The sequence below is a fragment of the Equus asinus genome, chromosome 29, assembly GCF_041296235.1.
Source record: "Equus asinus isolate D_3611 breed Donkey chromosome 29, EquAss-T2T_v2, whole genome shotgun sequence".
NCBI classification, from domain to species: domain Eukaryota; kingdom Metazoa; phylum Chordata; class Mammalia; order Perissodactyla; family Equidae; genus Equus; species Equus asinus.
In genome coordinates this window covers 40,452,295-40,477,650 of record NC_091818.1, presented here as the reverse complement: position 1 = coordinate 40,477,650, position 25,356 = coordinate 40,452,295, and the positions used below count along the sequence as shown (strand labels likewise).

Genomic DNA, 25,356 nt, shown 5'->3' with positions numbered 1-25,356 from the left:
CCTGTTGGTGGTGAAGTCATAGTGCTTGCATGTGGGTTCTCCTACACACTAGCTATGATTTGGCCTCTCTCTGCCTCCAGTTTCTCATCTGCAAGGTGGGAACGGAAGTGGAGTTGTGGTGGGGTCAAGTGAGAGTTTGTGTAGGGCTCTTAGCCTAGTTGCTGAACTCTTTTGGTGGTTTGTCATTATTACTCTTAGTCATCATTATTACTATTAGTCATCATTATTGCTACTGGTAATAATAGTCATTATTATTCGGAATTTTAATGACCTCTAGCTGACTTGGTTTTTCATGGGCAGAGCTTACGAATAGGACATTTTCTGTGCTCAGTTAGGGTTCACGCTTACTCCCTTGATTTTAATCCACAGCAACATACCCGTAACCTCTTATTTCTTTGAGCCTGGACTTTTTTTTTTAAATTTTGAGCCAGTAATTTTGCACTGGTTATTATGGGACACCCGAGGTTATGAGGTGAGAGCTAGGAATGCATGCTTAGGTTTATACTTGCATCAGATCCTAAGTGACTTTATGGGGAGATTTTTTAAGGGTCATTGAGAGCAAATTGGGCCATAAACTTTCTCTCTTCTTTCAGGTGTAAAAATGAAAGAATGAGAAAATAAAACACAACAAATTACATGTTTTGAAAAGTCTACAAATAAAACAGATATCATAAAATCCAGAAAAATAATAGAACATTTAAAAAGTTTATTAACTGCCTAACATACCTCTATAATATTTTTGGTTGCATATTCTTTTCACGTGACAATGATTTTGTAGAATCATTTTCTATGGAGAGGTCAGCAAGATTATTGAATATTCTTTATTTACAGAAGCCAATCTGTGGCCATTCTAACTACACCCAACAAAAAGGAGGGTAGGCCATTTTTTTAAAAATAGAGTTAAATTGTACATATAGTCAAATGGTTAGATTTTAAGTGTACTGTCTCATCAGTTTTGAGGCCTCTGTCTGGGCAATTTTACCTCACAAGAGCAACCACTGATCTATTTCTATCACCGCAGTTTGTTTTGCCTATCCGGAATTTCGTATAAATGGAATCACACAGAATGTACTTTTTTGTACATTATCCAGCTTCTTCTGCTCAACCTAATATTTTGGGATTCATTCATGTTGTTGTGTATTTCAGTAGTCTGTTCTTTTTAGTAATGTTCCACTGCGTAGATATACCAAGTTTGTGTATCCATCCATCTGTAGATGGAAACCTGGTCTGTCTCTAGCTTTTGGCTTTTGTGAATAAAGCTGTTATGAAAATGATTATACAAGGCTTTTCATCGACAAATGTTTAATTTCTCTTGGATAAAGACTAGGGAATTGACTTGCTAGGCTGTAGGGTAGATGTGTGTTTGACTCTTTAAGAAACTACCAGTTTTGCAAAGTGGCTGTAAAATTTTGCACTCCTACCAGCCCTGTATAAGAGTTCTGATTGCTTCACATTCTTTTCAAAATTTGTGGGTTTTTTTGTCTTTTTCATTTTAGCCAATTTTTAAAAAAATATTCTTTAAAACTTCCTAGTGTTGTAGTGGTACCTCCTTGTGAATTTGCTTTGCCTTTCTCTGATGCTGAGCACTTTTTCCACGTTCTTATTGTCAATTCTCTTTGCCTGTGCAAGTTTTTTTTCTTTTTTTGCCATTTTTAAATATTGATTTGTTTGTTCTTTATATATTTTGGATAAAAGTCCTTTGTCAATATGCATTTTGCAAATATTTTCTCCCTGTCTTTGGATTGGCTATTTTAATTTTTCTTTTGATGAGCAGAAGTTTTAACTTTGATAAAGTCAAATTTATCGAATTTTTCTTTTATGGTTCATGTGTTGTGTGTCCTCTCCAGGCGGTCTTTGCCTGTCCCAAGGAAGCCTGAAAACTACATTTCTTAATCTCCCTTGCTGACTGAGTCCAGTTGGTTTTGCCGACTGGGAGGCATAGGGGTCATCTTAATATGTTAGAGAAGTTCTACACTCATTGAACCTCGAAAAAGAGATGAGTCCTTTGCAAGGGTGTCAGTCTTCTCTTTCCAGGAAGCTCCTTTGAAAATTTGCTTTCCTCAAGTCAGAAACTCAGCAAGCTCAAAGATGTTGCAAGGATTGGTATTGGCCTTTCCTGACTGATTAGAGGTCTTGTTACGTGCTTTCCCAAGGCCAGAGTAACGGGGTCCTGTGAATCAGACCTACCCTTCCTCCACACATCACGGAGCAGGGCGAGGCGAGTGTTGACCGTCGATGCCACAGTCTCACTTCTTTTTTCTCCTCCTCCACCGTGAGGGCAGTGAGAGGGGGCGGAGGGAAGGGCACCAGTGCCCCGGGGTGTCCTGTACTCCCCCACCTCTTTTGTCCCACACCCAGTGGAGCGTTCCTTGAACCCAGCAGGTTAGCATCTAGTGACTGTTTTCCCAAGTCCCAGTGTGGGTGGTTACAGGAGCACAGAATGTACAGTTTGGGGCCTTAATTTCTAACTCTGCCAAAATGCAACACTTGATGTAAAATGTCGTCCTATCACTCCGGCTGTGGAGCCTGCCGTTGGCAGGTTTTCCCTAGGGAGTGGTGGTACGTATTTGTAAAATGAGTACATGGGGCGCTTGAAATCCGGAGGCCCTAACAGGCGGTGTCTCAGCACTGTCATCTTGACCTACGTGGACTGGGAGTCCTGCTCACCTGAGTTCTCCACTGGAGTTCAGCTTCCTCTGGGCATGGCTGATGAACCTACGGGGCAGGAGAACAGGGAGGAACAGAGAGGACATCCTGATGTGTGTCTGAGGCTGTTCCCTTGGTCTGCCTCCTTGGCTGTGTGTGAGAACCTGACAGAAAGAAAAGTTGTAGGCAGAAACTGAGGATGCAGGTGTCACGGAGGACCCTGCGAGGCTCTCAGGCACAAGTGACTGGTTTTAGCACCAAGGCGGTCCTGCCAACCAGATCCTGGGGACTCCCAAAGCCATCTGAGTGACGCCGTGTGAGTGTGTGTGTGTGGGTGCATGAATGTGCGTGTGAGAGCGTGTGTAGGGTTGAAGTTCTACATTAGCATCTGGAGCAAGAATCCAGAATACAGTTATTACCGGCAGCGTGGCCTCATCTGAGCTACAGGCTGGTGGGAACAGGATACATTTTAGTCAGAGACAAGTCCAAAAAAAAAAAAGAGAGAGAATCCAGTGAGGAACTCCAAACAGAGATGATTTTTTTTTTTTTTAAGATTTTATTTTTTCCTTTTTCTCCCCAAAGCCCCCTGGCACATAGTTGCATATTCTTTTGTCATGGGTCCTTCTAGTTGTGGCATGTGGGACGCTGCCTCAGCGTGGTTTGATGAGCAGTGCCATGTCCGCACCCAGGATTCGAACCAACGAAACACTGGGCCGCCTGCAGCGGAGCGCGAGAACTTAACCACTCGGCCACGGGGCCAGCCCCCCAGAGATGATTTTTTAAGAAAGAGCATTATTGAGGATTTAATTGGCGTACAAAAACTGCACATATTTGAAGCATACAATTTGAGAGGTTTTTGTGTGTTTTTTGTCCCAAATGTTAATTTGCTTTTCCCTCCCCCAAGCCCCAGTGCATAGCTGTATATCCTGGTCATAAGTCGTTCTAGCTCTTCCACGGGAGAGGCTGCCACAGCAAGGCTTGATGCGTGGTGCATAAGCCCGCACCCAGGATCTGAACTTGTGAACCCTGGGCTGCTGAAGTGGAGCATGTGAACTTAACTGCTTGGCCACGGGGCTGGCCCCCAATTTGGGAGGTTTTTACATCTACACCCCTAAAACCACGATCAAGACAATGCCCCTTTGTAATCCTCACTCCTTCCCCTCCCTGCCCCTTGCCTCTGACAATCTGCTTTCTGTCACTGTAGCTTAGTTTGTGTTTTATAAAATTTATATGAAACAAACAGAATCAAGCAGTAAATAGTCTTTTTTAAAAAATATGGTAAAAAACATAATAAAATTGACCATTTTAGTCATTTTTAAGTGTACAGTTCACGGGCACTTACAGTTAATTACATTCACAGTGTTGTACAACCATCACTACTATCCATCTCTCTTTTCATCTTGCAAAACTGAAACTCTATATCCATTAATCAATAACACCCCATTCAACTTTCTGTCTCTATGAATTTGACAACTCTAGGTACCTCCTATAAGTGGAATCATACAGTATTTGTCTCTATGTGACTGGCTTATTTCATCAGCATAATGACCTCAAGATTGATCCATGTTGTAGAATTTCCTTCCTTTTTATGGATGGATAATATTTCCTTCCATACACAGATCACACTTAGCTTGTCTATTGGTCTGTCAGTGGACACTTGGAGCGTTTCCCCATTTTTCTTATTGTGAATAATGCTGCAATGAACAAGAGTGTACAAATGTCCCTTTAAGACCTTGCTTTCAATTATTTTGGGTACATGCCCAGAAGTGGAATTGCTGGATCATATGGTAATTCTATTTTTAATATCTTGAGGAGCACCAGTCTGTTTTCTATAGTGTCTGTACCATTTCACATTCCCATCAATGGTGCACAAGTGTTCCAGTTTCTCCACATCTTTGCCAAAACTTGTTATTTTCTGGTTCTTTGGTAGTAGCCATTCTGATGAGTGTGAGGTAGCATCTCATTGTAGTGCTGATTTATATTTCCCTAAGGGTTAGTAATGTTGAGCCTCTTGTTGTGCTATTATTTTTTTTTAGTCTTTTTTCCTTCTATATTTAATTTTGGGTGGTTTCTTTTGAAGCTGTCCTAGAGCTCACTGATGATCTTATTATTTTTTTAAAGTCTTTTTTTCCCCCTCTGTGTTTTACTTTGGATGGTTTCAATCACTACACCTTCAAGTTCACTAGTCTTTTATTCTGCAATGTCTAACCTGTTGTTAATTTCCATCCAGTGTATCTTTAGTCTGAGATATTGTAGTTTTGCGTGTAGAAGTTTGATTTGGATCTTTAAAAAAAATATCTTCCATGTCTCTACTTAAGATGTATAATCTTTCCTCTGGCTTTTTAAACAAATGGAATAAAGTTATCATTACTGTTTTAATGTGCTTGCCTGCTGAGTCTAACATCTGTGTCAGTTCTGCTTTGATTTTGGCGGTTTGACTTTCTTACACATGATGAGTCATATTTTCCTGCTTGTTTTCATGCCTGGTAATTCTTGACCGGATTGTGGGTTTTACCTTGTTCGTTGCTAGATAGTTTTGCATTCCTGTTCCTGTAAATGTTCTCGAGCTTTGCTCTGGGATGCAGTAAATTGCTTGGGAATGCTTTGGTCCTTTTGGGTCTTTCTTTTAAGGTGTGTTAGGCAGGATTAGAGCAGCTTTTAGTCCGTGGATAATTATTCCCCAATTCTGAGGCATGCCCTTCAGAGCACCCTACCCAATGGCCCATGAATTTTGGAATTAAGAGATCCTTCAAGCTGGCTGGTAGGAACAGGTGTTATTCTCAACCCCATGTGAGTTGAGTGTTGTTCCCTCTAATCCTTGAGGGTGGTTCTTTTCCTGGTCTTGAGTCGTTTCCTCACACACATTTAATGATCAGTACTCTACTGAAATAAAGGACCCTGAGGCAGTCCTTCCACAACCTGCAAGTCTCTGGGTTCTCTCAGTGCTGCCCTTTCCTCTGTGTTCTCTCCCCCATGAACTCTAACTGCCTTGCTCTCCCTGGTCACCCAGCTCCATCTCCAACTCAGGAGGTCTTCTGGTCTCCACCTGGGCTCCTTCTCCCTGCACATGGCCTGAACACCCTCTCAAGGTAGCAAGCTGGGACCAGCATAGGGCTCACCTTATTTATTACTCATCTCTTAGAGATCAGTAGCCTTCATTGCCTGATTGCCAATATCTTGAAAACTGTAGTCTCATATATTTTGTCCATTTTTTAGTTGTTTCATGCATGAGGGTAAATTTGGTCCCTATCACTCCATCTTGGCCAGAAATGAAAGCCTAAACAGAGCTTACTGAATACAGGGATCTGGTTACAAGAGTGTCTGAAGGGCTGAAGGTGTAAAATGAAAAAGGTGAGATAACTCAGAGATTTGTATTGCGGGAAGCAAGGCCTGGAGGAACAAAAGGGAGGGGGTGATGTTTTGTGAGTCCAGGAGCCTACTCATGGCTGATACTGGTTGAGATTGTTGCTGCTGTTGAAGCCAATGCTGCTGGAGCCGCCAAGATTTTTGGAGCCTGTAACTCCCAGAAGCTAATAGTGGTCAACCACTGCTCTCTTTACTGGAACTGCCAAAGGCTGCTGGAGCCTATAGCCATCTTTTGCTGATGGAGATGCCACCAGAAGCAGATAAAAAGGAAGGACTGTGGCTTCTCTTCTTTATCTGCATTCCAAACTCCTTTTAGTACTTTCCAAATAGCCAAACCTAGCCAGCAGCTGGGGCAAAAGCATCTGAGAAGTGTAATTTGCAAACATCCAGCTCTGAACTGTGGAGAACAGGGCATGGGAAGGACAGGAATGCATCAGCACATCTGCTGTTGCATCTTTTAGTCCTTCTTTGCTGATTAATGGTGCTACTTTCACAATTAATCACTTTTGCTCCAATGCATATACTCCACCTAAAATGCTGAAGATTTCAAACACGTAGGAACTTCTCATATTAGTTTCTATTCTTCAAAGCCAATCTAAAGAGCTTAAACCAGATTTTCTCTCTGAGGTCTAATTAGAAATGGCAAACATCTAGCCATCTGCCTTGCCTGACTACTTGAAGGTAGTTATTAGCCTTTTTTTTTTTCCACATGGAATATTCTCTTAGCAGTTTTTCATATTATTCTGTCATTTGATCCTCCATATAGTTTTTACCTTTTTGGTTTGGTCAACATACCACATAATATTTTTTTCATAGTTACTGATGGAAACCTACCTGGTAGGGACCCCAAAGGCCAGATGTAGGAGATGGCAGTTGCCCACCTTAAAGAACTATGGTGCTGGCTATGTGTATAAATGGTGGACTGGATTAATGTAGGAATGAATATTATCTGGCAATTAGTTTAAAGGCAAAATTTCAGATCCTTGTTCTTTCTTGCTATTTGTGTGCATTTTACCAAGAAACTTCCCACATAGAGAAAATAGGAGAAAAGAATCATTAACGGTCACCAATAAGGACCAAGAGATACATCTAGAGTTCTGGGGGAGAAGTACCTATACTTTTCCATCTAGTGCTCAATGAATAGATGTCAATCTCTACATCTACTGAAGTAAGAGGCCATTTCTTCCACAAATATTGACTGATGTTTATTACGTGCATAGCACTAATAGAAACAATGTGGAATTCTACAGATGCAACAAGCTCAAATTTTTCTTAAGAGGGAGGAAAAGGAGGATACAAAAAAATTAACCTACATGACACAGCCGTTAGGAAAACAGTTTGGGGGTTCCTCAAAAACTAAAAATAGAACTACCATATGATCCAGCAATTTCTCTTCTGGAGATATTTCCAAAGGAAACATAATCAGCGTCTCAAAGAGGTATCTGCACTCCCATGTTCATTACAGCATTATTCACAATAGCTAAGGCATGGAAGCAACCTAAGCATCTATCAGCGGATGAATGGATAAAGAAAATGTAGTGTTTATTTGTACGCAGTGGAATATTATCTAGTCTTTAAAAAGAAGGAAGTTCTGTCATTTGTGACAAACTGGATGAACCTGGAGGACAGTTTGCTAAGTAAAATAAGCCAGACACAGAAAGACAAATACTGCATCATCCCACTTATACTTGGAATCTAAAAAAGTCAAACTCGTAGAATGAGAGAGTACAATGGTGGTTATCAGGGGCGGAGGTGGGGGAAATGGGAGATGTTTATCAAGGGGTACAAGTTGCAGTCACGCGAGATGAATAAGTTCTGGAGATCTAACCTATAGCATATTGACTATACTAACAATACTGTCTTGTATACTTGAAATTTGCTAAGAGAGTGGATCTCAATTGTTCTCAAACACAAAAAGACATAACCATATGAGATGATGGATATGTTAATTAGTTTGATTATGGTAATCATTTCACAATGTATATGTACATCAAAACATCACATTATACTCCTTAAATATATGCAGTTTAGAGGTAGGGTATGTGGCTCAGGCCTAAGGAAGTATCATCTTGCATCCTCTAGCCAGAGTGCAGGAGTAGACTTGGGGCCTGATTTGAGCCAAGAAGACTGGAGAAGCCATTTGCTGGGAGCTCCTAGGAGAGAAGCTCTTTTTATTTCTAGATGTGGTCATCTGATAAAAGTTCTGGAATATTTCTAGCCTATTTGGAACCATGAGGTTAATCTGATTCTCGGATAAAGCTGATATCACTGGAGACAGAGAGGAGAGTGAGAGAAAAAAGAAAACCCCAAAACAAGGTTCTTGATAAGATTGTGGAACCATGAAGGAAGCCACCACGGAGGGCTACACAGTTATGTGAAAAGTTGGTTTGGATTTTCTATTGTTTGCTACTTAGAATCCTAAGGGTGAATTCTAAGAATACGTATGCTCATACTGTGCTTGATAACTCTTATCTTGCGACCACAGATTTGTTCTCATCCCTCCCCTCCTATCAGTAGAACAACTCCAAAGATATGTTTCTCAATAGTGTAGAAGAGGACATGGAGGTTTTGCTGCGCTCCTTCAAAGGAGGAAGGAAACAACAAGGATTGGCTTTGAAAAATCTCAGCTGCTCTCTCTTTCTGATTCCTGACTTAGCCAGGAACCACCATCTGATAGGAACATCCCCACAGGAGCCAACACTTTTGGAAAGCCTTCAAGGACGTCATAAATTAACTGCAGTCATTCTCTGAAGAAGAGTAAGGAAGTAGTCAAATTAGTACAGAGAATTGACGCCATTTTATCTGATATACTTATTTACCTCCTGCGGGGAAAATTTTTTTGGATAGTATTTATGGAACAGAAAACTTGTATTTACTTGAAAGTCTGCTTGAATGCTAATTCTTGTCTTATTTTCTGTTGAAAATATTTTGATACTGATATGACTGATTAAGTCAAATTTGGCAGAGGGGCAGGTATATGTCTGGTATCAGTAGAGAAGGATGATTGCTATAGGATGCAGGTACAGCAGCTCTGAAAAGATCAAAAATCACAGTGGCCTCAATGGGAGGGTATTTGTGTCTCACGTGCAGTCCTAGTGTAAGCATTCCTGGCGTGGCACCTCGATGGTGTCGCACATCCAGGTTCCTTTGATTTTGTTTCCCTGTCAAACTTAACATGTAGTTTCTATCCCACTGGTGGTTCTAACTCCCACCACCAAGACCACCTGCCAATCAATGGAAGAGATCAAGAAGGAGAAGGGCATGCCTGTTCTGGTCAAGGGCACATCTTGAAAACTGCACACTTTACTGCCCCTCATGTCTCATTAGTCAGAACTTAGTGACATGGCCACACTTAGCTGCAAGGGAGGCCAGAAAACACTGTCCTTAGCTGGAGGAGGGATGTGTTCCCTCCTACAACCTGGGGCTTTTATTATCAGTGGAAGAATGGATTTAGAGGGACATAGTACTCTCTGTCAGAATGATTTATTTCCCATAGTTGTTTGACGTTCCCAGTCTGATAATTCCAACATCTCTGCCATATCTGAATTTGGTTCTGATGCTAGCTTTGTCTCTTCAAACTGCATTTTTTGACTTTTTGCATTCCTTGTAATCTTTTGTTGAAAGCTGGACACAACGTACTAGGTAAAGGGAACTGAGGTGAGTAGGTCTTTGGTGTGGAATTTATGTTTATCTGGAGGGCGTTAGGCTGTGTTTACTGTTTGCTGTAGCTGTGGTGTCAGAGGCTAAAATGTCCTCTGGAGTCACTGTTGTCCTCCCCTGTTGTCTCTGGGTTTCCCTAGAGCCTTCTTCTTGAGTAGGGTCTGAGATGTGCAGTTCTCTCAGCCGTGTTCCCGTGTTATTGCACAGGGCCCTTGTCGATGGGGTGGTGAGGTATGGGGGATGTGTTCTATAGTCCTACAATTAGGGATTAGGCCTGTTAGTGAGCCTGTGGCTGTGCTTCTCCACCCCTGCCCCTCAGGGGGGATGGGAAGGCCAGAGGGGACTGGAGTTGCATGTTTCCCTTCCCTCTGGTTGGTTAGGTTCTGGTAAAACCCAAGACAGTCAAGAAAATAGTTTCTCCTGAGGATGGGCCTTGTTGAGGACAACAGAGTTCTCTGGTGTATTTCAAAATGGTTCCTTTTCCCCTTCCCCCACTGAAAGCATGAGGGGATTTTCCTCTGATCTCCACAGTGAGAACCTGGAACACTTCCCAGAGATAAAACTCGTAAAAGTGTAGGGCCTCCTATGACTGGGAGCCCTGGAGCTCTTAGCTCTCAGGTTTGTCCACACTGGTCCTCTGGCAATCCATCAGTGCAGCGGTCCCTGCCCTGGTGCTACCCCAGGGTCTGTCCTGGGCTTCTGCTCCAGTCAACTGTGGTTCTCTGTTTCCACTTGTCTGTCTCTTAAACTTGGGGACAGACGTTCGCCCTGTGACTTCAATTCTCTGATGAATCTGAGAAGAGTTGTTGATTTTCAGTTTGTTCAGAGTTTTTCTTGTTAGGATGGGGGTGATGGTTTCCAAGTTCCTCATATGCCAGACTGGAAACTGGAAGTCATATGGTTATTTTTAAACAAGAACACAGTCATGCTTTAAAGCCTATTTAGTTGAAAATTATAAGCCAACAACACAAATGATGCAAAGATCTATCGCTGTACATTGTAGATAAGCTGGAAAACCCATAACAAGTTAAACTGATTATGACATGTGCATGTTGGGAGTCATCAAACACAACCCCAGTGTGACAAATCCTGACAGTAATTTAAAATTTAGCTGTGAGAATGCTAGCAATCAAAAACCAAAATCAACCCAAGACAGTTCTAGTAATTTATAAATAATAGCATTCTTCCTGGAAGCTATGCAAATTTCATGATCTCAATAGAATACTGAATCGGGGTCTTCAGTAAGCTTTAGTAATAAGTTAATTTCAGTTTTTGAAAAAAAAATTCATGAGTCTTAATAATAACTCACTTAAAAGAATACTAGTAAGTCAGTCACTATAAAAACTTCAGGAAGACCCTGGCCCTCCACTGTGAGCTGAGGATCCTTCGTTGAGAATCGTGAATGGAACCAGCGGTGCTCGAATATTTTAGTTTCAGGACATTTTGTTTGTTTGTTTTAATTGAGGTGAAATTCACATAACGTACAATTAACCATTACGAAGCATACAGTTCAGTGGCATTTAGTGTGGTCACAATGTTGTTGTGTTTATCATCCCAGAAAAACACCCCATACCCATTAAGTAATCACCCTCTCCAGCCCCTGGTAACCACTAACTTACCTTCTGTCTCTTTGGAGCTGCCCACTCTGGATATTTCATATAAAAAGAATCACACAACTCGTGACCTTTTGTGTCTGGCTTCTTTCACTTGGCATGCTGTTTTTGAGGCTCATCCACATAGTAGCATGTACCAGTTCTCCATTCATTTTTATGGCTGAATGATGTTGCCATATATGGATTTACTACAATTTCCTTATCCATTCGTCCACTCATGGGCATTTGGGTTGTTTCCACCTCTTGGCTATTTGGCTATAGTGCTGTTACGAACAGTCTCATCTAAGTTTCTGTGTGGACACAGGTTTTTATCTCTTTTGGGTATATACCTGGGAGTGGAATCGCAAGGTCATATGGTCATTCTATGTTTAACTTTTTGAGGAACTGCCAATCTGTTTTCCGCAGTGGCAGTACCATTTTACATTCCACCAGCAAGGTATGAGGGTCCCTATTTCTCTCTATCTTTGTCAACATATGTTACTTTCCTTTTTTTTTTTTTCCCTTTTGGCTTAAAGTCATCTTTGTGGGCATGACATGGTATCTCACTGCGGTTTTGATTTGCGTTTCTGAAATGACCAATGATGATGTGCTTGCCAGCTATTTGTCAGGACCTCTGTACGTGAGTAAAAACTGTTGAGGCTCCCAAAGAGCTTTTGTTTATGTAGTCACATCCAGCAATACTTAACATATTCAGACACTAAAACCAAGAAATTTAAAAAATATTATTTATTAATTCTTTTCTAAACAATAGTAATAAACTCACTATGTGTTAAGATCAGAGCAATGACATCATCACATATCATGTAGCTTCTGGAAAACTCTACCATATGCTTATAAGAGAATAAGAGTGATAAAAGTAAATATCATCTTAATTATTATGAAAAAAATTTTGATCTCATAGACCTCCTTCCCCCAAAATGAGTAATAATTATTCAATTTAATTTTACTCAAGTAAGATAAGTAAGATTTAAAAAAAAATTTTTTTCTGATCTGAGATTCCTCTCATTTTAGTTTACCCAGAAAACATATACGTACTTAGAAAGGAGGATGTTGACAATGGAATCTGGATTGTACTTGGTTGTCACAGAAAGGAGAGAAAATGGTTCTTTAATCTGGGTATGGACTTTCTAACACCTGCCCACCTTTGTCATAACACTTTCCTGCCCTTTCAGGAATGAAAACTGGCTGCTGGTTTAAGTTTTTCATTGATCTCCTCAGTCACGTGACTTTGTTCGACTGGGACACCTGAGTTAACTGATTGGAGGATTGAGATCTTACCCAAGAGACGGAACAAGAACGCTCACCGAAATCAGCACCTGAAGCTGACTTTCCCAGTAGGAGTGGAGGTGGGTGGGCATGGAGAGGTATAACCCAGTGGTTCCCAAAGTGAGGTTCCCAGACCAGCATCACCAGCATCACTTAGAATTTGTTAGAAATGTGACCTGCAGACTCAGAAACTCTGGAGACGGGGCCAGCCATACGTGTTCTAACAAGGCCTCCAGGTGATGGTGCTTTGCTAAACGTTGTGCTAACAGCCTGAGGACCACTGGTGTGACCTTTTCCACAGTTACATTCTGTCAATATGATCTCCCTTCCCTGTCCTCACTTCCTTCTTCTTTCCTTCCTTCTATAAACATTAAATGTATTGCTCCCTTATCAGTGTTTTTATGACACTTATTTGGAAATATACACATTTGCACATCGTGTGTCTGTCTGTAAACATCAAATTCGTGCAGGCCAAATTCAGAGTATCATTTATAGCAATCTCAAAGAAACAGACTCTTGAAGAGGCCTATTAGTAATGTCCAGGGAAAGTCTTTTGACAGGTATAATTCATTGCCTGGGACCTAGTTTATCCTTCTCTTCCTGACATTAACTCCAGTAAAATCCTTTCAAATATGGAAGCTCTACAATTCCAAGGGCTTGGTTGCCCTCATTTGGTGTTACCCAAAGATTATTCTGCCATGGCCTCTGTTCTTTAGAAATTTACAATCGAAGGCTCAGTGGGAGGCAGCTCATTTAGAGGACTGAGCTGAGGACGAAAAGATTCCGCCTTACCAGTCCAGAGGTCTTAGAGAGTATTCATTAAGAAATATTACCAGGAAGATGGGCTGGTCAACCGGAGGCTGGGAAAGGATCTATGTGGATCACAGAGAAGGTCCGGTTTCATAAGGTGGGGAGTGTGTGTGTGTGTCTATTTACATTAGTGCTAGGGTTTTCCTTGAGATTTCCCAACTGGGAAGTTGGGAAGAAATTAACATGAAGCTACTTTTCCTTATACTATATATGGTGTGGAGAGGGTTCCATGAGGTCAAGCTTTAATGAACGCATATACATGAAAATAAGACCGAGAGTTCTTGTTGTTCCTCCCTGCTCCTCCAGTGACCTTGGAACTGCTGCTTAGAAGCAGGTTGAGCTTGCTCAGTGATTCTACAGAGCTGGCTTCACGATGGGGTCACAGTGCCTGGTGTTCTGTGATGCGACTTCTGAGCTTTCCAAAACCCAGGGGATCACAGGAGGTGCCTCTTGGGTGAGTGTTTAACTTCTTTGATTTTGCTTGTGCTCCATGATGTCTGTGGGCTGTTCTTGGCTTCTTACCACTCTTGGTTTTCTAGATGGTTCTTCTACTCTTCCTCCTGTAGTGAGAAAACTAAGTCGTAGTCATAGGTGTAATGCAGCACCAAGACAAACGTGGTCCCCACCCTAAAGCGATGTGAGTAGAACATTCAACATAAGCCCGCACTGACCTGCTAACTTTAAATTACACCCCAGGACACTGTTACCTTCCCACAGGCTGAAATCTGACCTCCAGGCCTCTCCATCCCTCCAGGGGCCAAGACTGGTTGCCCTGTGGTTCTTACAGTGTGATAATTCAATCATCGTGCGGCAGAGTGGATCTGAGAAAGAGCCCGAGAGAGCCCTTCCATTTCCCTGGCAGCTCCAGCACCAAGCGGTTACAGGTGTGGAGGCTGAGTGGGTCTCAGGGAACCGACTACAGGAGGGGCTCTGCTTTGGGGCTAATCCCCAAGGGGTATCTTCCTCTGGATCCTCACTTTACGCTTTATCCTTGGGTATAGTGACTACAGAGTCCCACGGTCCCACTCTAAAACGTGGAGTCGTCCCTGAGTCATCCCTCTTCCTTAACCCTCACTTCCAATCAGCTGCCAAATCCTGCTAATGTGACCTCTCCTATTATTTCTGGATTCTTTTCCTCCTTTTTAGCTTATGCCCACGGACCTACTTCATGCTCTCATTGTCTCCTGTGTGGATTTATTCCATCATAACATAATCAAACTGCTACCAGCATTACCCACCTTAAATCCAGCCTCTATTGTAGCTGGACCATTCAAAGGGCCAGGGCTACCTTTTGCCCCATAAGTAAAGCTTCTGTGGCTCTCTGATGCCCTCAGGATAGGGTCTGAGCCCCTCAGTCTGGCCTGATCTTCCATGACTTGGTCACTGTCCATCCATACAGCAAGACTGTCCCCACCCCAGCGTTCAGAACTGCTTGACTTCTCCCAAACGTTGTCATGCTTCTTCACATGGCCTTATCTCTCCTCACATTCCACTGCCCAGCAGCCATTTCCTGCCTTTCTCTATCTGGCCTTAGGCATTTCAGGCACCATCAACTCGCCCCTCACAGGGGTGAGTGTCCTTTCTCTTTTCTCCTACGACATCTCAATCTTAGGCTTTAACAAATTCTATTTAAAATCTCCATTTTTTTCTCCTCTCCTCTACTGGTCTGTAAGCTCCTGAGTGCAGGACCATTTGCATTCATCCTTGGACCCCTAGCAAGTACCTGGCACAAAGGTCATAGTTTTTTTTTAAAATTGAGATATAGTTGACATATAACACTGAGTAAGTTTAAGCTGTATAATGTGTTGATTTGATACACTTATATATCGCAAAGTGATTACCACCACAGCGTTGGGTAACACCTCTCACACGTCACGTAATTACCATTATTTCTTTTTTGTGGTGAGAACATTTAAGATCCAGTCTCCTAGCAACTTTGAAATGTATAACACGGTATTGTCAACTTTGATCACTACGCTGAGCCTTAGAGCCCTAGAACTTATTCAACTTCTAAATGCCAGTCTACGCCCTTGACCTGCATCTACATAGGAGATATTCCACAAAGTTTATTTGAACCATATGGAGGACAACAGCTGCAGAAAAGGAATAATAATAGCAACTAACTGTGCTGAGTGATTTTCATGAATTGGAAATTCCTGTTTTCTAGCCAGTGCCGTACTATAAGAACTGTCTGTGATGATAGAAATGTTTTGTATCTGTGTTATCCAAGATGGTAACCACATGTGGCTACTGAACATATGACAAGTGGCTACTGCAACGAATGAACTGAATTTTTAATTGTTTTCATTTATTTAAGTTTAAACATAATGTGCACAGGTGGCTAGTGGCTACCATATTGGGCAGTACAGTCCCAGACTGGTTCCTCTCTACCCTGCTGGGAGCTCCCACGGAGCAAGGCTCTGAGCAGCGGTGTGCTGGTAAAGGCTTAACAACCAGCTCTCTGAAAAGCTTGCCTGTTTCCGTGGCATAAATACTCCCACCCGGTCCAGTTTCGAGCTGCCAGAGTGACACCATGGAACACAGAGTTGGGAAGAGCTGTACGGTAGCAAAGCATCATCTGGTATTTCCCTGATACAGATACAACAGATGTAAATCACCCTGAGAACAAAGACAGCACTCAAATGTAGTAAAATAAGTAGAAAGTGATTAATTTTGAGTATTTGCTAACTTTGCTTTTAATATAATTTAATTATGTTTATATACTTTAAATTTTAATAATTCCTATGCTTAATAACAGTTCACAAAATTCCTGCAATTTCGACTTTTGGTCTCAGGAGCCAGTGTCAGCCACCTACCGCTCTTCACTGGTTCCTGGTAATTGCTCCAAAAAAAAAAATCACATGTGGGATTTCTGTTTGGCCACAAGAGGGCGTTATCAGATGACGTTAGATTCTAGGAAGGATTTGGGACTAGCTCCCTGGCGGGAGTCAGCTTGAGATAAATAAGTGTTTGAGTCTCCTGGGAGATTGCAATTCTGAGAGAGCTTGTGGGAACCCACAGTTTCGGGCCGTTCTTTGTTTCACAACATAGACTCCAAGCCTTTACCACTGCCAAATAGCTTTACCCCTTTGTGTCTGAAGGCTTTGGGTCTTTAAGCTACCAAATGGAAACATCCTTGAGAGGTATTGAGTCTCGTCAGTGAAGGAAGGAGAAAGTCTGACAAGCACTGAGTACCTGCAATGTGTTGGGCACTTGACATCCTTCATCTCTCATAATCCTAAAATAACACCTTGGGAGTCAGCTAACACCACAGAGAAATGGGTAGACTGCCAGGTAGATGAATAATTCCTAATATAATAACCCTAGAGGGCTTATCCTTTGTGTTGCAATAATTTGTACTTTTCAATTCACACAAGGGAAATCAGGAATATATTATAAGCCTGATGATCAGTATAAAAATGGAAGGAATCTGATGCTTTCTCTCTGGCTGGGCTAACTATAGGATCTAAGAGCTTTGGTTTTTGGGGGGTGAGTCTGCGTCTTCTCAGGGTCTTACTGGGGAGTTTATATCAGCGTTGGCCAGAGTGCACTCTGGGTGGTAGGGGATATCCTGGATGGTTGAGAGGGTGACTGACATGTTAGGTCTCTGTAGTCCTCTGTCTAAGGGAGGGAGAAATTGGCCTTTGTGTGGGGTGGGGGGCGGGGGGTGAAATGATTTCACTCTCTTGATCCTGAATACCGTTAGTCTAGTGCAGGTTCTCAAAGTGTGGTCCCTGGACCAGCAGCATCAGTGTCACCTGGAATTTGTTAGAGATGTAGATTCTCAGGTCCCACCCGGAGCTGTGAAGCAGAGACTCTGGTGGTGGGGCCGGGCCATATGTTTTAAAAGCCCGCCGGGAGACTCTGACGCCCTCTCCAGTCTGAGAACCACTGGCCCAGTGCAGAGTTGTTGAAACTGGATGAGCAAGCATGAGATGCATCTGAGCTGCTTTAGGAAGTACTAAGGTCCCAGTCGCTAAAGGTCATATGCTGCATGATTCCATCTATATGAAGCGTCCAGAACAGGCAAATTCACAGAGATGGACAGTAGACTCGTGGTTGCTGGGGGTGGGGGGGGTGGGGGGGGAGGAGGGTGGGGAATGGGGAATTGAGAAATACAGGGTTCTTTTGGGGAGATGGAAGTGTTCCAGAATTAGATAGTGGTGATGTATGCACAACATTGCTAAAAACCACAGAGTTATGCACTTTAAAATGGTTACAATGATGAATTTTATCTCAATTGAAAAAAAAAAAGTACTGATGTCTGCGGCCCACCCCTAGAGATTCTGGTTGGGGCTCAACATTGGTATTTAAAAAAATCTCTGGGGGCTGGCCCCGCGGCCGAGTGGTTAAGTTCGTGTGCTCCGCTGCAGGCGGCCCAGTGTTTCGTTGGTTCGAATCCTGGGCGCGGACATGGCACTGCTCATCAAACCACACTGAGGCAGCGTCCCACATGCCACAACTAGAAGGACCCACAACGAAGAATACACAACTACGTACCGGGGGGCTTTGGGGAAAAAAGGAAAAAAAATAAAATAAAATCTTTAAAAAAATCTCTCCTGTTTGTCTAATCTGCAGCCAGGGTTGAGAATCCGAATTAAGCAAATGAGGCCACACATGGGTCACACTCGCGGTCTGGGGGGCCCTGGGTGAGTGTCTGCAGTCGGTGGGGTGGGGAGCGCAGGGGAGGAAAAGCTCGGGTGGATGCTGCCCCTGGCTTCCTTGTAGGCAGAAGGGTCTTGCGCTCTAGTTTCAGGTTGCCGTTTTGGCCTCCGCTGTGCAATCTTGTTTGCATTGCTTCATCTGTCTAAGCTGTAGTTATTCTAAAGGTGTCTGAGAAGATAGGTTGTGATAATGTTCCCAAGTGTCGAGACTGGGATACAGTAGGCGCTCAACAAATGTTCGCTTTCCTTGCTTTCCCATTTCCCTGCCGCTTTAATTCTTGTTGATCGACTCTTTGGGAATGCGTGCATTGGCCGCTTCTCCCTCCTACTCCCTAGACTGCTGGAGGTTAGTAGGAGAATGGGGCGGGCTGGGGCGAAGGGGTCTCCGCCCAGGGGCTTTTCCTACCCCGGGCTTCCTCCGCTAGCTTGGGCAGGGGCTTCTTTGCTAATATGGGACTCACCATCTGCGCTGCCAGGTGAGCCCGCTCAGGAGGAGGATGCTGATCAGCAGGAGAATGCAGCCGGCCACTGTCAACAGAGAAGCAGTTCAGCAGAGGTGCGCCTGGGCTGGGTCGCAGAGCAGGCTGAAGAAGTCCCGGCCTGTTGTAGTCCTTGCCGTGTCCCCCACCCCCCCCTCCCCCCCTGCCCCCCAGCAGGAGTTTCCTGCAGAGGTGGGTGCTCCAGTTTCTGCTTTCCCTTCTCAGAACACAGGATGCAGCGCCCTTCCCGGACAGGACCAAGGACAAGGGCTAGGGCTGGGGAGGTGTGGACGGAAAAGGGCAGGCGCCTGTCCTCAGTGGCTCTGCCTCTTTCTGGGGGCAGGGAACTGACAGGCACTCTCTTGAGAATGATTCAGAGGCCAGGCCTCTGTTAAGGAGGCTGTGAGTGAGGCTCAGGACAGTAAAAGAAACGTCGAAATATAAAGATAAATGATAAACACATTAGCATCTCTTGAAAGTGTTCAAATGATGCTTTCCTGTGGCACTCGAGTGAGCTACCTATCTATCTATCTTAGATGTACCTCCAAGCCTGTTTTTCTTCTTTTTTTTTCCAGCTTAATTGAGATATAATTAACATACACATTGTGTAAGTTTGTGTGATGATTTGATACACTTATATCTTGCGATATGATCACCAAAATCGTGTTAGCTAACACCTCCTTCACATCACATAATTACCACTTTTTTTGTGTGTGGTGAGAACATTTAAGATCTACTGTCTTAGCCACTTTCAAGTAGACAGTACGCTGTTGTTAACCATGCTGTACATTCAATCCTCGGAACTTATTCATCTTCTTGCTGGAAGTTTGTACCTCTCACCAACATCTCCCCATTTGCCCCACCCCCAGTGTGGTGACCACCATTCTACTCTCTGTTTCTATGAGCTCCTCCCATCCCCACTCACCCCAAAGCCTGTTGTCCCCTCTCCAAGGAACAACTGTAATGTTTCTGGAATGTTTTTTCTCTCTGCCCCTGGTTATATGGCATCCGTTCTCTCTCACCTCACCTCACCCCTCACACATGGCCATGGGGTATTTTTATCCTTTAAGGTACAGTTAGAGGGAACTAGTTGGGCTGGTTTGAGACTTCACTCACAACTTACTATAACTGATTACTGCGATTTTGAGTTAAGTTAATATCTAGATTAGTCTTTTACTCTTATAAACATTATATAAGGAGGGGGTCATTTTAAACTAACTAACCCAGCAACCCACCAAGCAATATGTCCCACAGTCCATCTGGGGCACATTTTGTCAACAAAAGGAGTGACCGCTACCCACCTGCCATCTGATACTCGGCTGTAAATATGAACGTCTCTGTGGTTGCAGCCACTTCTGTACGTGTTTGAAAATCTGTGCAGGAGAGAGAGAGGAAGAGGCTGAGTTTATGCTAATTATCGGACTGCGCAGGCTGCAGGGAGTCAGGGCTTCCCAGTGAGCTAGACCCTCGGAGATTGATGGAAGGGATGTGAGAGACAAGAGGAGGCTGTGGGCAAGCGTTTCATCCTTCTGCCTCGACATGCTGCCCTCAGTCTCGTTTCTCCTCTTTCTGACGCTTACTGTAAATGTGTTTGAACATTGGGGGTCACGTGCAGATGCGTGATCATCTTTCACACCCGCGGGGCCGCTCTGGCCCATCTCCTGGAGGGGCTGCTCCAGGCGAACTGTCTTCCCTTTCTTGCATTATGATTTAATGACCAAGCTTTTATCTTCATGGAAACTGGCCGTACCTGTGGTACCTGTCATTATTAGGGGACAGGACGTTTCACTCCCAGGAGAAGCATCAGTGCTTGCTTGAAGCTCTTTGTCACCTGGAGGAAAGAGTAAGTGATGCTTGTGGAACCGAAGGTGGATTGTGAGGGTCGCACATCCACCCCGAACCATCTCCTCAGCCGACCCTGGACACACTAGCTGAGGTGTGAATCTCAGTTATGGGCACATTATCTGGGGATGCTACGTGACGTGGCTCTGCATCAGGGTCACAGGGAAGTGGGTAAGTGGCCCCAGCAGAGCTGAGAGGGAATTCTAACCGTGGTCCTGGCTTTCCATGGAACTCCAAGCAACCCCTCTCCCCAGGCTTCCTACTCAGCCCTGATTTCCATCTGTGGCTTGGAAACAGGTCATAATAATACAAATACCAGTGAACCATCAGACGAAGTAGAAATGCAGAGAAGGGTAGCTTTTCTCTGTGACAGGGTCCCCATTCCTCCTGAGTGTTGTCAGTTCCCCAGGACACTTCCCCGCCTCCCCATCCTTTTATAAAGGAAGCCATGGACATGCTCTGAGCTGTAGTGTGGCTCATTGGAGGCAGGCTATAGGAAACAAACAGCATCCTCAAAGAACCCAAGAGGAAGATATGGCATATGAGAAATGGTGGTGAGCAAAGAAACCAGTAATACTTATGGTTAAATGTAAGTGACTTTGATTGTAGAAATAATATGATTGACAGTAATGGCAGAAGAAGACCTCAATAGAGGTGTGTTGTATGTAAGCACGAATGAGTGTATGTTTGTGTTTGTGCTTGAGTAAGACTGTTCCCTACACATCTGCACTCTTAGCAAAGCTCAGGTGGGAATTACACAAAGGGAAGGAACATGCCAACACTGCAGCACTGTGCAAATAATGGGTTCACACTCTGTGTCAGTAAACTAGAAAGGCGTGGGTAGCAGGCTGGACTTTCCCTTTTGAACGAGAGGACATCTTGGCAGCTTTGAGGAAGAAGCGGAATTTCAGGATCAGCTAGGAAAGGGAAAGCATTATCACCAGTGAGGAGGCATCTGAAGATCTTTCCTCCTCTTCTGTCTCCTGCTTTTATCCCCACTCAGGGTAGAGGGGACCTTAGGTGATGGAGACCTTAGAATTTATCTAGTCTATTATCTAGAATGAGACAAAACAGAAGCCCAAGGACATTAAGCGGCTTGCCCCAGGTCACATAGCTGTTGGGTAAAGCTGTTGGGTCAAGAATTGCACCCTGGTCAGCCTGATGGAAAAGGCAAGGTGGTGGACCCCAGAAGCCGCCACCATACCTGCAAACTCACTGTTCTTGCTTTCACTTGTGCACCTGAGCTGGGGCTGTGTCCACCTTGTCCTCCCACACATCATTTTGCAGACGCTCTTGGCAGGACCACTCTGTAGGGCCCTGAATCCCTGGGCGCACTGGTAGTGAACTGTCTGCCCCACCACAAAATGGTAAATTCTCTCCGAAGCTTCGTGTTCCCAGGGCGGAGGCTCCCTGCAGTGACCTGGAGGAGGGAAAGGAAATTCTGAAGGCAAATTGGGGAAAGCACTGTGAGTGAATCCAACTTGCCTCTTCCTGGAGACTGGACCTTGGTTCTTATTTTTTCGTTCATTCATTCATTCATTCATTCCTTCTTTCATGCAAGCAATATGTATTGAGAATACCTATGTGTCAGGGAACTTTGCTGGGTACTTTGTGAGAAGGCACAAAGACTCAGTTACTCCTGCAAGGAGTAGACAGTGGACTGGGTAAGAAAGACATAGGAAGGCAGAATGTGCTGAGTATTATAGCTGAGGAGCAGGCGCTTGCTGTGGGAACACAGAGGAATGAGTAAGTACTTCTGATGATGGTGAGGGTTTTGATAAGTGGACAGGAGTGAGAAAGGTGGGCTCAGCTGAGGGATAAGGGCAGGCTCAAGCCAATTTGGGCTAATGAAGTGTGAAGACCACCTTGGATCTCCACTGCTAAGTGAGGAAGCACATCCTCGGGTTGCGGCTGGTGGTCATCTTGGGACCATGGCAGAAAGACTGGGGACAAAGCCAAAGCCAAGAGGAGGGAAGGGCTGAGAGAACCTTGGGGAAATGAAATCTCACCTCTGATCAAGCCATGCCTGAAGTTCACCCTACGTGAGCCCTGTCAAGGTCTCTGAAAATTCCCCATGCCCAGTAACTTTCCACTCACCCAACTGCAACCCAAGCCTGACTGACCTTTAACCCCAGAGATCCTGTCCCGCCCCAATTTAATCTCAGGATTCCACACTCTACCCGCAGTCTGGACATATGGAACCACATGTACCCTCAATCCCCAGACACATGAAGCTACACATATGTTCTGACCTTCCAGACCTTCCACAACCTGATTTCTCAACATAACGTTCACAAGTACCTCATATAACCCCTCTACCTCAGCAGGAAGCTGAGTGGTCCTGTCCCAGGTGGTCTTCTCTAGAGTAGCACCTTGCAAATCATACTGAACTTGTGATTGAGTCTCACAATAAAATTTCTGTTACAGCTGGTAAAAATCCATAACTGTGTGAACTTGTTCGAATTGGGTTTGCTTCTTTCAAAAGAAAACATCCAAATTCAGACAGTTTGTGAAATTTGCCTTAGCTGGAGCCAGCTGATCATCTCTTGAGTAAAGTCAACAAACAGTGACCTCTTGAGAAACCTTTCAATAACCGTGGAGGGTAATGTGGGAGGAGCAGAGAAAAACAAACAACTACATGTGTTTTGAAACCCCACTCCAGTACAAAGTTGGAGGGCTAAATGGATAAAAACATGTTGCCACAATACCCCTGGATTCATCTTTTTGTTTTTTGCAAAAGTAATGGAAACTGCCAATAAATTCAAACTGATTTGAAATCAGTAATCAGTAGAAAGATCCTTAGTCTAATTCAGGAGACCTGAGGTCTTATTCCTACATTAGGTGAGTTTAGCCGAGTCTCTTAACCTCTCCATGTCTCAATTTCTTGAGTAAATTGAAGTAAGACTCCTGTTCCCTGACTCACTGGCTTGTGAAGCTCAAGTGAGTATCTATAAGGTGCTCAAGTTCTTTGTAAGGTTATAAAATTAGCATAGGACTGTAGGGTCTTGTAAGGTCAGCTGGTGCCCTAAAAGCTCAGGTATTCCTAACAAGCTCTATTTCTTCCTGACGTGGTGACTTGACTTCAACATGATTCATTCTGGAAAGTTGTGGCAGCTATGGGGTGGTCATGGTTCTCAGTCATCCATGGCCCATCAGCTAGGAGGTCTTTATCTGCAGCTTCCAGACTCCCCAGCATGGCCCAGCACATTTTACAACTCTGTTCGCAAGACACATCTTGCTTTACTGGCAGTTCATTATCTTATACTTAAGGGGAAAACACAGAGTGTTTCCTTGAGGACACAGACTGTCGTCTACTCATGTTTGCACCTTCTGTCAGCAGTGCCTGGCACAGTTAGTCCCAACACATGCCCTTTGAATTGAGATGAATTGAACTGAAATGAATTGAGCTGAGCTGAATTTTATTTGGCCAGCTCCCAAACCAGGAAGAAGCCCAGAGCCCAGGTTTGCGGCTGTAAGGGTAGCTTGAAATGCTGAGCAAACAGTCTGCAAATGCTATGCAATAGCTCTTGTCCACATGGTACCCCTAGAGGAGAGGACAGTGGACAGACTTTCCTCTTTTGGAGAACACATCATATACCTGCAAGAGAAGGATTGGTTCCCAGGAGTCAGTCAGACAAGAGTTGTTGAGATTCACCTCTTACCTGGAAGGTTAACTGGGTCCATGGGCTGTGTTTGGCTTTGCATTTCTGTGGTTTTCCTTTCCATCTGTTCTTCAGGTTTAGGAGTAACTTGTTTTTCTGTCTTCTTAGAAGCTAGAGAGTATTGATGGAATAAACAAATAACTTCACAAATGCTTAAAATAGAAAACACTCTTCACGTATTCATTTACTCAAATAGAGTGTCCTTCTAGTGCCTGTGAGATGTGAAGCAATGTTGGGGTGCTGGGGTTACAAAGATGAGCCACACACACAAACCCTGCCCTTGGGGCGGTCTCAGTGGGGCCTGCTCACGCCCAGCCCATTATATGGCCTGTTGGTAAGCATGTGTGTAATGACAGTGGCCTACAACATGTTTTGGAAAGAACTGAAAGATTTTCTGGTGGAATTTTTTGTGTATGTGTGTCTCCCCACAAGGGGCTCCATTCTGGCCATCAACTGTGTCAACATGGAGCACGGGTGTGTGTGATGGCCATGAGGGGTGATCTGACTCAACAATCTACCGACCCCTTTGTTTCCCCAAAGGAGTTCATTTAAAAGTCAGGAAGATGTAATCTTAAAACAATGACAAGAAAACCTCTCCTACAACACTCCTCTCTATCGTGAAGAGTTTGGCAAAGGAGTTGAGTGTGGGCTCGTAATGAGGGCAGGATCAAGATTCTAGCTTAGGGCCAGGGAGGGGATCTGCTGGGAAAAAAAGGGGGGGTGGGGGGGGCTTCAGCAAAGCAGCGATCTCAAAACTCTGCAGTCCATCCATAGTTTGGGCGGGTCGAAGTCACTGCAGCTCACCAGCACGTCTCCAGGGTTAAGAAATAGCAAAACAGATGAAACCACGTCTATTCACCACATTCTGATATCACAGAGTGGGCAGAAGTTCAACGGCACAATCGTAGTATCAGATCAACTTAGGTTTAGAAAGCCAATTAGAAATGATCTTGGGGGTCATTCCCTCCAAATTCCACTCTGGGGAGGCAACCCGCCTACAATATCCGAGCTAGCGGCTCTGCCATCTCTGCTTGCCCTCACCAGCAAAGATGAAGTTTGGGACCCTTGGTTTACTGGTGTTTCCAAGCACTTCCGGCATCGAGGGACCTGAGATCCTCAAGCCATGTTTTGAAGCCCAGAAATAAAGAAACTTGAAGTGAACAACTTCCTCTGCCTCTCTCCTTCCCTTGTGCTAACGTCGAGCCTCGCCCACGCACCAGTCCATCCTGTCTGTGGGTGGTTATTCTCCTCGCTCCCCCAGCCCAGCGAGGGCTTTGCAGGACTAGGACAAGAGACAGCAACCTTCTGGGGGTGTGGGGTCTTGAGGGCATATTCCTCATACTCTGGA

General features: G+C 44.1%; 1 protein-coding gene across 2 annotated transcripts in view; it reads right to left on the bottom strand.

Moving 5' to 3' along the window:
• Positions 1-11,992: 11,992 nt before the first annotated feature.
• Positions 11,993-25,356, bottom strand: part of IL2RA (interleukin 2 receptor subunit alpha) — a 50,799-nt gene continuing 37,435 nt past the window's right edge. Inside the window, exons 3-8 of one of the 2 annotated variants that reach the window (XM_044762305.2) lie at positions 24,009-24,119; positions 21,551-21,766; positions 20,255-20,335; positions 19,806-19,877; positions 18,487-18,553; positions 11,993-13,921 (exon numbers count right to left, since the gene is read on the bottom strand). In XM_044762305.2, the coding sequence (XP_044618240.1) occupies positions 13,897-13,921; positions 18,487-18,553; positions 19,806-19,877; positions 20,255-20,335; positions 21,551-21,766; positions 24,009-24,119 (572 nt within the window). In that variant the 3' untranslated portion in view covers positions 11,993-13,896. The remainder of the gene's footprint in view (positions 13,922-18,486; positions 18,554-19,805; positions 19,878-20,254; positions 20,336-21,550; positions 21,767-24,008; positions 24,120-25,356) is intronic. The other variant, XM_070500962.1, reaches the window with a different exon arrangement.